The 13,735-nt window shown below is 36.5% G+C and overlaps 1 protein-coding gene and 1 long non-coding RNA gene across 10 annotated transcripts in view; one reads left to right on the top strand and one right to left on the bottom strand.

The window, feature by feature from the left end:
- The window catches only part of LOC139140825 (uncharacterized), a 92,214-nt gene that overhangs the window by 16,080 nt on the left and 62,399 nt on the right, over positions 1-13,735 (bottom strand). For 5 of the 9 annotated variants that reach the window (XM_070710262.1, XM_070710264.1, XM_070710269.1 and 2 more), the window contains 16 exons: positions 12,992-13,072; positions 11,366-11,395; positions 10,519-10,761; positions 9,624-9,740; positions 8,977-9,223; positions 8,043-8,227; positions 6,034-6,128; positions 5,644-5,725; positions 4,948-5,190; positions 4,233-4,316; positions 3,749-3,825; positions 3,207-3,268; positions 2,753-2,808; positions 2,115-2,302; positions 1,173-1,276; positions 220-363 (listed from right to left, as the gene is read on the bottom strand). In XM_070710262.1, coding sequence (XP_070566363.1) covers positions 220-363; positions 1,173-1,276; positions 2,115-2,302; positions 2,753-2,808; positions 3,207-3,268; positions 3,749-3,825; positions 4,233-4,316; positions 4,948-5,190; positions 5,644-5,725; positions 6,034-6,128; positions 8,043-8,227; positions 8,977-9,223; positions 9,624-9,740; positions 10,519-10,761; positions 11,366-11,395; positions 12,992-13,072 — 2,038 coding nt within the window. The remainder of the gene's footprint in view (positions 1-219; positions 364-1,172; positions 1,277-2,114; positions 2,303-2,752; positions 2,809-3,206; positions 3,269-3,748; positions 3,826-4,232; positions 4,317-4,947; positions 5,191-5,643; positions 5,726-6,033; positions 6,129-8,042; positions 8,228-8,976; positions 9,224-9,623; positions 9,741-10,518; positions 10,762-11,365; positions 11,396-12,991; positions 13,073-13,735) is intronic. The other 4 variants (XM_070710266.1, XM_070710263.1, XM_070710265.1 and 1 more) reach the window with 2 other exon arrangements.
- LOC139140828 (uncharacterized) lies at positions 4,044-4,971 on the top strand. The gene is made up of 3 exons (XR_011554071.1): positions 4,044-4,261; positions 4,455-4,674; positions 4,845-4,971. It is a non-coding gene; the product is annotated as an uncharacterized lncRNA (long non-coding RNA).

Below are 13,735 nucleotides of genomic sequence, written 5' to 3'. Positions count from 1 at the left end.
GGGCACATTCTACCATCATGCATGTATCAAGTACAAACACAATGTTATAGAGTGACAATCAAAACTTCCAATGCCCTCTGATCTGTTACACATTACATACACCAAATTTTTTGGTTGAAATTCAAGTGGCAGAGTACTTTTTGGTTGTCAGATGAACAAGATTTTACATCACTCAGCTTTGTAACATGAATGAAGCTAACATTTGAGTATTAAACTAACCTTCATAAAGCTCTTAATGGCTGTAAGTTTTTCCTGATACCTTGCTCTCTGTGCGTCGGCGTTGGCCAAGCTGGCAGCAACGCTGGCAATGATATAACCAAAGAATACAATACCAACGATCATGGACAGCAATGCAATCACCATCTGAAAGGATGCAAATAATCAGTTTTGTGATTGCGAAAGAAAGCAAGCAGAAACATTGAGTTCAAAGAAACCCTTCTGGAATAGATTCTAGACCAAAGAGGAAAAGTATTGAGTGATTTGAATACCCATTACCCATTTTCTTGAATATTGATTGACCAAAGTATTGAAAACCAATCAGATGAGGACAGTCATGTGGTGAAAGGGTCAAAATGGTAAGTGTCAAAAGTTTCCTTTTTCAGGAAACTAATGTAACAGCAATCCCTGCTTGATGCAGATGTACTGGAAAAGTACCAGTCTTGGCAATTCTTTGGGAAACTGCATTGTGACAGTAAAGTACAAGCTTTCAATTTGAGTTGAAAGTAGAAAATAAGTCTGTCTCCACTGCATGAAAGTTAATACTGGTACACTGAAATACTGATCAGATCTAGGTTTCATTTCTATCATTGCCTTCACATTTTTGGGTTTTTTTACCAGCCTACTTAAGACCCATAAATGCAAATTGGTACATTCATGGTCTGTAACAAATGTGAATAACTGAATTGTAACATCACAAAAAAACTCTCCCAAGGAAAAATTCCAGCGGTATAATCAGGACGTTCAAACATTTCTCAAATGGCAGAAAAGATGTCACTGATAGGCAGCCAGGGATTTGAAGGTCAAAGATGTATCCGCATCATAGATGAGAAAATATTTTTTATGGAAAACAGCTGTGAACAGCTGATCAACTTGTACAGTGCCCAGTTGAACATTGACATGCTGGGTAATAGCAATGTTGTAGGAGGGCCAGGATACAATCTTTGCTGTCTTACCTCCCCTACGTTGAATGCATGGATGTCACCATAGCCAACAGATGCACAAGTGGCAGAGGCCCAATACAGACTGACAATGTATTGGCCGGCAATACTCTCGGCAGCTGAAAAAAAAAATTGTATTCATCAATTTCCAGAAGAGAGGAAGACAATTCATCAACAACAGGAGGTAAGTGTAAACCGAATATTTTGATGTAGATTACTCTGAAGTAAGAATAGATTTTGTACATTGATAAAACAAAAATATTTTTTTAATCATAATCTGAAGGTGATCATACAATTGGCGCCTTCACTCTTGGCATTGTTCCCAAATACTGTACTGTGTAATGTGATGATGAAATCTTAACAATGCTTGGCATGCCGTGGTATCATCTCCTCGTTATTGCTTATCTGTTGATGATGAAATTCAATCAACATGGAACACTCAGGACCTCCTGTTGACATGATATGCCCACTGCTGTCAGGGCGATGGTATTTTCAAACTGTCTTGCATTTCTGGTCAACATACGTGTACCAGCCACACAGCGGTAATTCTACAGGCAAAAGTTTTCTGCCGTCAGTTTCCAACTCAGCTAAATCTGACCCCCTTTCACTGTAAAGGTTGAGTTGGAACTTCACCGTTTACTGCGCTGTGACTGGGCATATACATTTGGGGATCTCGATTGGAGGAATTAAACCTTTGGTTTGATCTGGATCTTACATGTTACAAATTTGTGATAAACTAAATGTATACTGTAAGTGAAATTCCGCTATTTTAGAGCAGTGATCTGAAAATATAAGTTTAGGACAAGATACTTATATTGTCCAGCCCTTTAGCCATTGGATATTTTGCCATGACTTGATTATGTTTGTTGGGTCCAAGTACATATACCACTAACACGAGAGAAGAGGTTCAGTGAAATGGATAGTACACATCAGGATAAATACATCAATGATACTCACTGGTGTTGTGGTCGGCATACTTAAAAGCCCATGATGTGTTAAGGCACATATGATAGTTGGTCTGGATTCTGCCGGAAAAGTCATCTTCAGTAGGATCAGCAGCAAATATTGGCGGGCATGCGTTGATGAACCACAGGCAAGCCAAGAGATGGATGAACATCAACAGATAGAAGAGGAATTTGACTTCTCTGTAAGTCAGAAAAGGGAAGAAATCAAAATACTTTAGTGTAACACCCTAATTTGATGTTTATGTTTGAAGTGCAAAAATTGAAAATAAATTTCAGTAACAGATCACCTTCCATTCATTTAATAAAGTTTGTGTTTTCAGTCAACACAGACCATGAAACGTATAAAGCCAAGGCAATTATTTCATTAAAATGAGATCGTAGTAAATACTATTGACTTACATGCATTTATGCGGTCAGTGCCATTAAAGATAAAAATTTCACAGATGAAGCTAATATTGGATATGAAAAGACATTACTTTTACAAATCAAATGCAGTTAAACATTTTTTGAATTTCTCCTACAGCATTTTAAACTTGATTAGGAAGTTTAAATACAAATTTGAAACAATTTTACAGTATCTGCCTGAGACATGATAACGAACATCACAGACGGCAATATACAGATACTGACCTGATGAACTCCGTTTCGTGTTCTACGCCTGATTCCAAGTAGTTAAAAGCAAGTGGCTGTGGAAGGAATGATGACAAAAAAAAGACAAAAATGCACAAATTAGAGAGGAATTGTAAATAAGTGGGAAAAGCAAGTCAGGAATATACAATCAATATCACCATGACTGCTGCATTATGGGATATGCACCACAGATAAAAAAAGTTATGCTGTACTTCAATGAGTAAAGTGATAAAGAATTAAGATTGAAAGTTTTGATTTGAGTATTTTGAGCAATCATGGTGAAAGTTGTGGAGCCATCGATAACAAATGAACTTTGACATATCAGGGATACCTAGGTCACCAGAAACTGGTATATTTTTCAAACAGAATATTTGATGATATCTTAAATGTTTGTGATACATCTTTCACTCTACACTCCAGTGTTGTTGTGGAGCAACTTTGATAAATTACATACCAATCTGTATACACCAAGCAGTCTGTTGAGTCTAACCACTGTATACACATGGATGGCGTAACCTACAATAGAGAAAAGATTCGTCAGATTGTATTTCTGCTACAATTTTTCACAAACTGCTTTTCTGAAAATTCTCACATACTACCCAGAGTCAAGATTGCAGAAATTTCTCAAAGTTTGACAATATGCCACCAATTTGGCTAAAAGAAATCAAAATTGACTCAGGAAAACCATAATTTGCTAAGCAAGTAATTTTGTTTTCAACTTTCCATCTATTTCTGTTGTCAGATTTAGCAGAAATACAAACTTTTAAGGTACAAAGTACTTGTACCAACTTTGGTGAAAGTTGTCAGCTCTGGACATCAGCTCACAAGTGCTACCATGAGATTTGGCATTCAAGATGGCTGAGCCCGGAGCAGATGTCTCTACCAAACTAGATTGTTGACTGCATAATTATCTCAATTTTGCAACTGGTTAGTAGTAGCATTCTTATGATCATCACCAATGTCAGAAATCACAGTGACAATCAATTGTTCACTCACCTGTGAATGATCCAAAAATGCAAAAAGCAATCAGCTCAGTTGGAAAGCACGCCATCAGATCAAACAAGAAATTGGTCCTGGCGGGATGAAAGTAAATTTCAAATAAGATATCAGATCTTTCACCATAAATCCTTCTTCTGTAATATTTGTTGCATATTTTTAAAGTTATTACTGCATATACCAGTACTCTCACTTCTCTTCAGTAACACGTAAATATTTCTTAATTACCCCATCAAGTGGCAACAAGTGTGATCACTTTTGTTTTTATGTTTTCCTGACATAACTGACTTTGAAGGGATGGAATCCACCCAAGACAATAAAGAATGGTGACAAAAGTTTGAATGCTTTAAAATAGAGCAACACTAACACAGCTGCTAGAAGTCATCAACATTAAAAAGTAATAGAAAACACAGAAATCTGCTGAATATCTTCAAGACCACTGAGGACACACTGACATCATTGCTGACTTTCCCTACAAACTTACTTGAGATAGTGTTTGGCAGTGGACAGTGGGTGAGTCACCAGTACATTGTTCTCATTGTAAAAGGCAGTATGGAATTTCAGGTACCTATTGCAAAGAGATAAAAAACAAGTCATCATTTTGGTCCATGAGATATGCTGCTCTGTATAAAAACATATAATTTCCTATAAAAACATATAATTTCCATCAATTCTTTCTGACACAAAAAACTTTGCGTCCTTCCAGATTCACACCTGAACTTAGAGCCTGCTAAGCTTGGACACAATTCTACAGCACGGGTAAACAAACAAAGTGGTGAGAAGTGGATAAGTCCTGCAGACTAGTAATTTGAGAATACTATAATTACAACTGGACGACATAGAATACTCAGAGGAATATTAATTACCCACTAGATACCAGGACTACATGTCCCTGCCTACTGGTCCTGGGGATTACTAAAGTATTGGTAATTGTAACTGCTGATCTCTGGTTATTTTTTCCATTGCAGATGTAACCTGTACGTGAACACTTGGTGATATAGCCATTTGAACAGCTGCTGGATTTTAGCTTTCCCAGTCATATTATTTGATACTTTGTGATCTTCTGTTTACTTTACAAATTTTTCCACTTATACAGGTCACAGATGAGCATGTACAGAACCCCCTAAAGTGTAAACAAGCCTTTTACAAGGTATAGAGATCAGAAATCACAGTGGAGCTGTGTGTATGTTCAAACTTACATGTCGATATAGCATATCATATCCAACGCGTAGTTGATAACCCAGAGAGCTACGTCCATGTGAAGGAAGGCCGCCTGCAGACTAACTGTGAACACCACGACGATGGCCACGCCAACGCGGACGATCTCCCACTTCTGGAACCATTTACCGCTTGGCAGAAAGCAGCGTTTCATCAGAAGGAAGGAAAGTGCATAGGTGATTGGGCTGAGAGACTTGAATGGTCCTTTGTAATCATCGGAAGAACTGAAAGAAATAATAACGCCAGGAGAATTACTGAGACATACTTCATCATGCATGTCGATGGGCCAGTATGCACCAATCATGGACAGTGGAAATTTGCACACAGGGTCTTTTTGTGAAGACCTTAGTTTTGTTTACAGTTATAAATTTAACACTGCAACAAAAATCATTATGAAAGACCTTCATTATTATTGTAATAAGAAGGGTTTGAAAATCCAAACAACCAATATAGGTACTGAGCACAATCAGTTCCAGAAAGGACCATGATGCCATCACCATTATATGTGAAAATTTCTTTGAATTTGAAATTGAACTTTGAAACAAGATGTATGAAAAGAAATATGGCCGAAGGAGTATAATGAGGTGCAATATTTGACCAAACGAAACCCTAACATGCACATGTACCAAGTCTATCAAGATTTCATTTCAGTGTCTAGATGAGAAGACTGCTATTACCTGTCAAATACTTTAACTGACTCCTCAGTGGGTTTATTATGTGGTGTTAAAAGCAGTTCTTGACAAGATCTTTCACTGTCCCCTGTTGGAAAAAAAAATGAATATGGTGTTCTTACTTTTAGTAGATGAAAAATTGCTCATGGAAACATATTCAATATATATAGTTTATATGAGTGGTGACAGAAACCAATAGATGAAATTAATAGCTTTGGAATAAAATGTTACACTAGCGTCTATGGAATGTTTTGCATTGAATATGCCATTGTCATGGTGATAATTAAGAAGATAAGTCAAATAAAGCAAGCATAGAGTTCTTAAAGTACAACACTTTCTTCAACATGCACACTATAATGTAGGAGTAAAGTTGAGAGGTTGAGAGTAGTGACTTACGATGATGAGGTTTTGTTTCTTCCTCTGTGTTCTTCTTTGACGCGTTTCTCAGTTCCATCAGATGTTGTTTGTTTTCAGCAGCTTCTTTAAATTGTCTGTACGGAGCAAAAAAGTTATCAAAAATTAAAATCTACATTTGATATATGAGTCTTTCCACAGTAAAGCGCAACATTTGACATTCCCAATTTTGGAGCTCTAGCTTTTTCAATGATAGCAGCATTCACACAGAATGATATTATTTTTAGTAAGTACTACTGTAAGTACTACTGTAAGTACTACTGTATGAACATATATAAAAAATAATATTAAAGCTGTATGTCCAGCTCAACAAAAATTATAGATTTTTATCTTTGTAAATATGGCCTCTATTTGCTCACCATTTTGTGACATTTTGTACCCCTGTAACATTAGGAAGGGATATTTACAATATTTATACCATTTGAATTGATTTCAAATGCAAAGTAGTAATGTATTATAAGCAATTACAAACTAAATTTATTCTTAGAAAAAAAGCACTAGGGAAAGGGCCAAATATTATGCCCAAAAATATTGCTAACGCGTGTAACAATGTCTGTCCAACTCCATGCGAATTGATAATATGAGAACAATAAATATAGTGAAGGCTGTAAGCTGCAACAAACCACTCATACATTTGACTAACAATGAAATCTTCCACTATGTAACATTCTTTATTCTGTCTTTATTGAAGCTTGGGTTCTCTTGCAGTTAAAAATATTTCTGGAAGGCGTGTGTCCACATGTTACACGTGTTAACTCATTTCCAAAATCAAGATTTAAAAAAAAATCTTTTTGTATACATTGCTGAAATTTTGTCATTTGAGGGTGCCCTAAAGTTCATGTTTTATGGCGCAATTGAATATAAACCGATGGCCACCATTACAGAGAGCACCTGAATGGCAGGATGTGTGTCCTCTTTGTTACACGCGTTACCGGTGTTACACGCGTGGAAGTAATTGTAGTTTAATTAAATACTGGATGAATAATGTTAATTTGTTTTTTAGTGTGACAATTCTATCTGTATCAGAAAATTACTGAAAGCTTTCTTTACAACTATTGATGCACCTTAGATGCCCATATCGTTTATGAACGAATTGGACAGAACTGATGATGTCTGTCCAATGTTACATACGTTATCCCATAGACAATACAGGGGTCTTCCCTCTGTTGTCTATATGGTTATCCACAGAGCCAATTTATAACAATTCTGAGGTATTTAACTTCGTCATGACATATACATATATAAATCAATCAAGTACATTTATTCAGAATGGAACACACACAATTTGTGTACAAAGCCAATCCAGTGTCTGTATATGTTACATACGTTGCCAGTTGCCATAACGTTGCATCAGATATCCTCCTCTTCTGATAATATTAAGATTAAAACATCTTCTGAAGTGTGTTTCTAGTTCTTGTAGACTAATGGGTTTCTTTCAAACTTGGCACAGGGATGATAATGGGATACATGTGATCAAATACAATACAATGTCATGTCTGTCCATGTTACACGCGTTACTGTTGCCGCGACAATTTGCCCTCCTTCTTAAACAAAGAAATTATTTATCTTAAAAAAAATATTTTTAGATGACACACCTGTAGTACTGTCCACCCACTCAACTTTTAGATTCAGATTAATAAATTTAATTTTTGACCTTATTGTCACAAAAGTGGTTGCACTTTACTGTGGAATGACTCATATACATATTACCAGTATTTACATAATGTACTGTCAGCAGACTATAGATACTGGACACATATATCAAATGACCTAGCAGCTGAAAAAGCTCTGCTGCGATTTTTGATAGGAAACTGACAATAAAAATATTCAACTTTCGTCCATGATCTGAGAAAATCTGACTGAGGTCATTCTTGGGAACCTACAATGAGTAAACCAAGTTTAAAAGCTATCTGACAAGCTGTTTCAGAGAAGCAAATATTACAACAAAAATGAGAAAATCAGTAGAGTAATGCGTAGTTATGACAGCTTACTTGGCAATGATTGGGAAGTCATTGAGAACCTCATCCAAGTCAGACCTCTGTAGCATCATCAGTTCACAGTATGAAGAGGCTCGGACTGTGGCTGTTCGATAGTCACCAAAGATGAGTCCAACTTCACCAAAGTACTGTCCAGGTCCAATAACACTGTTCACCCTACTCATGTCTGATGACAAAACCTAGAAAAACAAAATTTGCAAAACATCCGTGTTTAAGTAACTTTTGTAATTTGGTCATAAAATTTGAAAAAAAACCCATATTTTTCTTAGGATTTGATCAAGACCTGTCATTGCTACACTTTTGACGGTTACTGTGGATGGAGGACACTTACATTGTTGCTATGCAACAACATAGTGAAATTGAATGGGTATGACAGGTTAGACGGATACCAAAAATTGTGCAGATAAATTGTAAATGGAATGTGGAATGAGCAAAGCAAATAAAAAATTGCCAGGCTTGACCATGTATCCAACATGCTTCTAAATGTCTGTGCATGACTATACACTATGAGGTCTAGATGAAGCATGACCCTTATAGCGATGGGTCATCATGGAGAAAGAAAGTTTGGTAATAAGAAATTTTCAAAGTATACTTATTTACAGCTTTTGTATGTGTGAGGAGGAACATTAACAGCACTTAATTAGCATGTAATAATACAGTAGCTTCATTTTCTCCTTTCTGTGATCAACTTCAACGTCTTAAACTCGTAAGCTTAATAAGCAGAATTACTGAAAAGTACCCGGATATCATGTACACAGATAGGTTGATGAACTTCTGAATGCATCCTTTGGTTAGTCAATGAATGCACTGGAATGTTACAAAAATTAGAATGGTGATCCTGATTCTCATTGATACAACCATACAGCTCTCTGTGCTTCGTGCACATCAAGTTGAAATGCTTAAACTCTCGATTTCTTATCTGACTCACCTCGCATGTTCCTCTGCGGATGAAATACATTTCACGTCCCATGTCACCTTGATAGACGATGATGTCACCGGGGGTGAAGAGATAGGCATGGGTCTTGAGGGACAGCATGCGGATAAAGCTGGGGTCGCAGTCCTTGAAGAGTGGAACGTTACCGAGTGTGGCTTGAGCATCCTCAAAGGCGATGTCTTGCTGGAGAGTGATGGGCATATCATGCATCAGTCGTTGGCCACCCGGCATGGTTTCTCCTCTGTGAAGTCAAAAAATATTGTGGTTTGTTGTGAAAGTGAATTTTGAAGTTCATCTGTATCTAGTAGTCCTACAGCCATCGTGATCATTGACATAAAAGTGCAGCAAAGTCAGCACATAGCCCAAATCATTTCTGAAACACTGGCTCAGATCACAATGAAACTTTTGCTTCGCATACTCATCTAATTTTGAAAATGGCTAGAAACTTTGTTTCTGTCCCCATATTATCTACGATGTATGTTGAGTAAAATAAAACAAATGCGCTCATATAAAGATACACCTAGCAACTTTCCTTAGTACACCAGACATGCTTAGTCGGCATTCCTCTCCATTCTATCTATCTAAAAGTTCATTGAGTGATGGTTTGACAACATGCCATGATCGGTAGAAATGATATTTACCTGTGTCTTCTGAAGAGTAAACTGAGGTAATTGACAACCCTTTGTTGCAAGTCTGAGCCCAGGCCATGATCTCTCATAAACTCCTGAACAGCAAACAACTTCTCCTGAAATTTCACTCTGAAGAAAAGACACCAATTTAAACAGTTATTGCATGGAGTACTTATCGCATAGAGGACATTTAATCTGAAAAGTCAATCTCTAGATTCTGTCTTTTGATTATTGAAGTCTTCTACCTAAAATACAGCCATATCCTTGAAATCATAGAAAGGTTTGAGAAAGCAAATTACAAACCATAGCTGTAGTGTGATAAATGGTCTCAATTGAACAAGTGTCCAATCTTTGAATTTGACAGTTTATTACGTGACAATTAATGTTAACCCTTGTAAAGCAGATGAAAATTTTTGTTGAAGGTCATATTGTGAACATCATCCAAATACGGCAGAAACGATGCCAATGAATTACCGTTATTATGGGACAAAGTAAAGTATATCATTTAAGGCAATAGCATGTTTCATCATTTCAACAGAGCAAAATTGTGTAAATATTGCAAAATTGGCATAAAATGGTTTGGCCAAAATAAGATAATATGTGACTGTGTTTCTTGTAAACCTGGCCAATCAATCCAATCTACACATTTTTTTTGCATTTTCGAAAAAATTTGAGAAGACTTTTTAAATTTTACTGAATTTTATGGGTTTCAGCCAACAAACATAAAATTTTCCCTCCGACCTACCTGCCAAAATTTTGGACGTGTGTTACCAGAAACACAGAAATTTTTTTATTTGGCCTTTAATAACTCAAAAGAAATTTCACCACACATTTTGTTGATAAACAGCAGTTAAATCTTGGCGATGGCTATATGAATGACAAGGCTGCGTAAAAAATTTCTCAATACCTGGGTGCATCTGCGTTGGCCAGAGTAGCAGCGATGGATGACAAGCAGTAACCATAGAGAAGAAGTCCAACCAACATAGCTGCCAGGGCGATGGCACGTCCCACGGTGGTGTGTGCACTGATGTCTCCGTAGCCCGTACTGGACATGGTGGCTGCTGCCCAGTACATTGCCAGGACGTACTCCTTGAAAGGATCCGTGTCCGGTCTGATGTCAGCATGGTCTGCCCAGCTACCGGCGGTACAGCTATTGGATATCAAAACATAGAAATTATGGTATGTAATGGAACAGTGCTTTGAGTGGACCTTAGCTACTGATAATCAGCATGCATTACAACATGACAGGAAAGAGATTTCAGGCATTGAGGATCTGAAAACAAAAAGTACATGTATGGTCAAGAAAGCGACGGAAATAATATATAAAGAAATGAGATGTTCAGATGACCAGGGGAAAAAAGGCATTCAGATGAATGAAAGGAAGGAAAGGTTATGAGTGGATAGTGCAGAGCAAATTTTGACCAACCTAATGAAGAGTGATCAAAGATGACAAATAGTAAATGTAGATTTGAATGATACATGTAAAGCCAACCTACAGATGTGAATACATTTACTGAGAAAGATTCTTACACATGGGATTTCCATTCACACAAACATGGCCACCATGAGTATGATGACAGAAGCAATTTTAAAATGTTTGCCATTTTGAGAGTTTGAAAAAGAAAGAGAGACAGAAAAAGAATTTGAAAGTTTGAGAATTTATGAGAGAAGAGAGAGAAGATGAAGGTTTGAGAGGAAAAAGAAAACGGAAGATTGAAAGAGGAGAGGTTAAGGAGACAGGGGCAATGTCTTACTTGTTACTATCATCACAAAGTTGTGGAATGCTGCAAGAAGAAATGAACATGCGGGTATTTAATTCTACATTTCTGAGTTGCAAACGCAATGATGACCAGCCCCTGCATGCAATGAAGCATTGCAACAAAGTCTACTTTTCTGTGTTGCAGTCAGTGCAATGCTGGTCCCTGCATGCCATGAAGTACTACAGTGAAGTACACAAAGAATGGTATAGCTGCTCATGATGTGACATCGAAAATAGCTTGACATTGTTTTCTTTGGATAACTTTGAGAAGAAAACTGATTTTTATCTGCTATTGCAAGTATGCCAGCAATGGCCATTTTCCCATTGCATTTAGTATTTCAGTGGACCCATACAACACCTCATTCAAAATGAAATTCTGTTAAACTGTTCCTCTTGCAATGAAAATGTTGCATATTTCATCTAACTATGTCAATGAGAAGCAAGATATTTTCATTTGTCAACTTCACCATTAACAACTATGTCAACTATGTCCATGATAAAAACTGGAAGTTGCAAGAACTTTCCTGGTAGCAATTGGCCATATGCACATGGGACAGTTCTGGACATAACGCATCCTTTTCAGCAGGTATAAAAAGCAGAATTTTTATATTTCATTTTCATTTGTACGTAGTTCTAAAATATAGTTTAGGACCTAGTGGGTAAATTGCATCGATCAAATTGTTTTAATGAAGAAAAACAATAATGCCATTACACTATTATTCTGATTCTATGAAACTTTAGCTTGTCGTCACATTGTTAATTACATTTTCTAATTTTGTGCATTTTACAGTTATACTCTTACAAATGTGGCAGGCATTTCACCAAAATTACCAAGTTGCATTGATTTGATTGGTACTTCCGGATGAAGTTATCTGTAATACCAGTTTGTAATATGCAGTAGGTGTCTGTTACATGCATACAAGGTCTCATGTACATTGAATATATAGCATGGGACAACACATAAACCGCCACATACTGTTGGCCTAATAATGATATGATGCTTTATTTGCATACATAAGTAATGGGTGATGTTGTCAAATGTAAAAATTAACTCCCTGGGACATCAGTTACAATTTCACGTAATATTACAAAATGAACATTATGTTAGGAATATCAGTTTTTCCAAGTTATCCCTGTGCTAATTTAATATGATAGATTCTGACATCAGTAGTTTTGAAGAAGTTTTTTAGTACAAAACTGAATTAAAAGTGTGCAGAATTTACATACTGGGTATACACTTTACGAGTAAAGCACATTTATAGCTCTACAAAACGAAAGACTAGTTCAGAAGACTTCAGTGTCTGCTCTGAACTTTAAAAAGTTGTTCAGGGCAAAAATGATTATATGCACAGAATTCTTATCCTATAACAGACAAAAACTAAAGATGACTGATTTGTGTACCACAATGACACTGGAGAAACAAACAACACAAACAAACAACAATGGCTCAGAACCAGACAGGACAATAACAAAAAAAATGTGAAAGGTGACACGTAAAAGTGCATTATGACATGATGTGGGTTTGGAATGTACATGTGTGCTTGGGAAAGTAAACGATGTCGATGGATTGTCATGGATGTGTGGACGCTGAGAGTAAACAGTTAGAATACCGCAATTATACCTGTCATCACCACTGTTTCTAGAGCCTTTGGACGTAAAGACAAAGGCCTGACCATTCTCACCATTGAGTCCATTGTAACACCTTGGTGATAATTGTCACAGAGAAGACGGCAAAGTGTTAGCGTGAGAGAAATACAAACACACAGAGAAGGATAAATAAGAAAACCATCATCAAGGCATGGGATTTGTGTCAGTACGATTATCTGGGTGTTCACTCATGGTATATCAAGGACAATATTAATAGAGTGTGAATGCTATCAAATAGAGTTGGCAATAAATTTCATCTGTATGCTAGGCAGAATTTCACTATTGCTCCTCAGAGATGCTGCTTCCATTTTCTGATTTTGTATTTTCCAAAAAACGCTACAAATTAGCTGCAAATACTTCTGAATTTAAATTTTTTCCCCATGCCTGTTAATCAGTGATCACGTTATTGTCGTTTATTTACGAAGTAAATTCATACAATGGAAACAAAATTTGACTTTTATTTCAATGCTATGATACAAACTTGCAGCTACTTTATATAAAATTTACTGGTTTGCAAAACATTCACTTGCCCATTCTGTCTCACTGAGAAAGTCTCAGGAACAATAAATTTTTTAGATAACTTTTTTCTTTTTTTGCTCTGGCCTTATGGTTACTCTATAGTGTATTTCAAGTACAGGGATATATTGGTGTGTGCATCAAATGTAAATGTATAAATTTCTTGTGGTGTTGAGCTGACTACATTGTTGTGTTGTAAATT

Source organism: Ptychodera flava, chromosome 9, assembly GCF_041260155.1.
Source record: "Ptychodera flava strain L36383 chromosome 9, AS_Pfla_20210202, whole genome shotgun sequence".
Taxonomy (NCBI): domain Eukaryota; kingdom Metazoa; phylum Hemichordata; class Enteropneusta; family Ptychoderidae; genus Ptychodera; species Ptychodera flava.
Note: the sequence above shows the minus strand (reverse complement) of the source record. Positions and strands in the feature narration are given on the sequence as shown.